General features: G+C 46.4%; 1 protein-coding gene across 1 annotated transcript; it reads right to left on the bottom strand.

Moving 5' to 3' along the window:
• Positions 1 to 765: 765 nt before the first annotated feature.
• On the bottom strand, positions 766 to 2,076 carry LOC147640234 (gamma conglutin 1-like). Its single transcript, XM_086823410.1, has one exon. The coding sequence runs from the start codon at positions 2,045 to 2,047 to the stop codon at positions 851 to 853; it is 1,197 nt and encodes a 398-aa protein (XP_086679536.1). The 5' UTR covers positions 2,048 to 2,076; the 3' UTR covers positions 766 to 850.
• Between the last annotated feature and the right edge of the window lie 202 nt (positions 2,077 to 2,278).

Genomic DNA, 2,278 nt, shown 5'->3' with positions numbered 1-2,278 from the left:
GCAAAGAAATCCAAGATGGAATCTCTAACTTAAAACAAGAATGGAGTTGAGGCAAAGAGATGTTGGGTGAGCCAACAAGGCATGCCTATGTATGAAACAAACCACGAGTTAGTGGGACACAAGTCCATATACCATTTGAGGATGCATGGGATACAAATGGATCAAATGCTTTATAAGCTAGTTTGCCTTTTGACCATGGTCATTATCATGGTTTTACACATGGAAAAGAGAATTTGCCTCCATAAGCGATGCATCATAGTGGGTCACGCATGTATGGAATGCCTATGCAACAAACTATGGGATGGTTTGTAACAAAGTGGAAGAGTCTCATGTCTATTTGGGCCCAAGGCCAAGAACAAGTGTATGTAAAAAGGAGCAACAGTTAGGGGATAGGATCGCCATGCCCATGGACACTTTTAAGTGTAATATGAAAGGGACAGCCATGCATATAAGTAAAAATATAAAATAATGATATAACGAATCACTTGCTAATGACAATTACATTTTGCTAATCCTAGCTATGGTGGCTTCTCCCTTTTGCGAAGATGAGTGAGCCCTCTTCTATGACTACAAAATGTTCCTGGATTCATCTAGGTATATATATAAGCAGCTTGGCACATCCAACACCATCAAACGCGAGAAAAAGTAGAGGCCCTATTTTGTAGGAAAGCAATTTTTCTCTTTTTCAATTTATTAAAATAGAAAAAAGCGAACTTTTTTTTTTTTTTTTTTTTTTTTTGCTTTGGGAAGATTCATAGGCCGATAAGTAAAATGCTTGGAATTTTCATGAAGTGCGCTACAAGCTCAACATTATTAATTAATGGTGCCATTATGGTTGAAGGACGTTGATTTAGAAGTTGAAATCTGCACACACGGTTCGGAAGTAGTCGAGGACGCCGCTAAAGCGAAGCTTCTTGTGGAGGAGGTCGAATTCCAGGAGGTTGTCCTGCTGCTGGAAGGTGCCCAGGACGGAGGGTTGGTGGGCGCCGGCGTCGACGAACGCCCAGCACGACACTGCGTCCGACACCGAAACGATCGAATTGAAGCCGAAGATCGGCCATGAGACGTTGCCTTGCAGCAGCAGCTCCATGTTGGGGACAACCGGGCCTACCCGCGAGAACCCAATGGTGGACGCATTGAAACATGTATCGAACGGCGACACAGCCGCCGCCGAACCTACCCCCCTCCCTGCCGCCTTCGCCCTAAAGCTGTCGCGCAAGACAGCGTAAACATGGCTAGACAGCTTCGTGTAAGGCTCCACTGAGCTTATCCTAAGCTTTAATGGCTTCCTTATACTAAGGCTCTCCCCATCTACTGTAATGTCTTGTAACCCTAATGACAGTATACCTGATTTGTCTTCGATCAGTTCCGCAGTCGCTAGAAATGCAGAGATGTCCATAATTGGTGGGAACCCAAACATGTAGCTTATCCCACCTCCGAAGAAAATCGGGCCTGGTCCTGAACCTGCTGGAGGTAAACAGTAGGCAAATTTCTTAGCCACACCCTTGCGCTTTGCTAGCAGTGCAGGCAAGGCATCCTTGCTTGCACTCAGAGAAACCACCCCTGTAAACCCTAGCCCTAACCCTGAGTTTCCCTGCACGCAGGCAAATTTCATCTCTGGTACCGCCATGAGAGCTCCCTGTGAGCTCCCATTAGTCATGTGCAGAGAGAATGTGTCTGCTGCAAGCCGCCCTGTGACCTTGTAAGGGGGTAGACCTGCATTGCAATCGGAGGGCTTGTAGCATTTAGAGTAGCTAAATGATGTAGATTTGCTTGGATCAAAGGCTGCTCCATGGCCACACCGAACCCAAGGGAAAGAAGTGGAATCTGTGGAAATGAGAAGCTTCTGAGGCTGTGGAGGGGATCCTATGCTGAAGTTGGAAACGAAGTAGAGAGGGGACAATGCAGAGCCCGTAGAGGTGATTTGAGCTATGAAAGCCCGTGCTCTGGCTATGGCGATGAAGCTGCGGCAGCACAGAGTAAACAACAGCACGACGGAGAGTTTGCTTGCACGATAATGCGAGAGAGACGAACGTTCTTTTCCCATCTTGTGGATAGAGAAGTAGTCTCTCTCATACCTTGGGCTAATTTATATAAATCAGGTTATGTCTATGAGCCAAAATGCTCTAAGAGGGTGATGTACATGAACCCTCCTTAGCTCCACAACCCTTCTCGTTCTTCAAAATTCTGCTCAGCACCCCTTGCACTTTCCCTATCCCCAAAGGCCATAAGTCAACCCTTGAGAGGTGGATCATGTTGACTTTTGCACCTCATCAAC

This window comes from Cibotium barometz, chromosome 3 (assembly GCF_041138505.1).
Source record: "Cibotium barometz isolate CiBa-2024 chromosome 3, ASM4113850v1, whole genome shotgun sequence".
Lineage (NCBI taxonomy): Eukaryota > Viridiplantae > Streptophyta > Polypodiopsida > Cyatheales > Cibotiaceae > Cibotium > Cibotium barometz.
Note: the sequence above shows the minus strand (reverse complement) of the source record. Positions and strands in the feature narration are given on the sequence as shown.

What these genes read in the sequence shown, in the direction of transcription:
- LOC147640234 (XM_086823410.1), bottom strand. Translation starts at nt 2,047, where the DNA reads ATGGGAAAAGAACGTTCGTCTCTCTCGCATTATCGTGCAAGCAAACTC.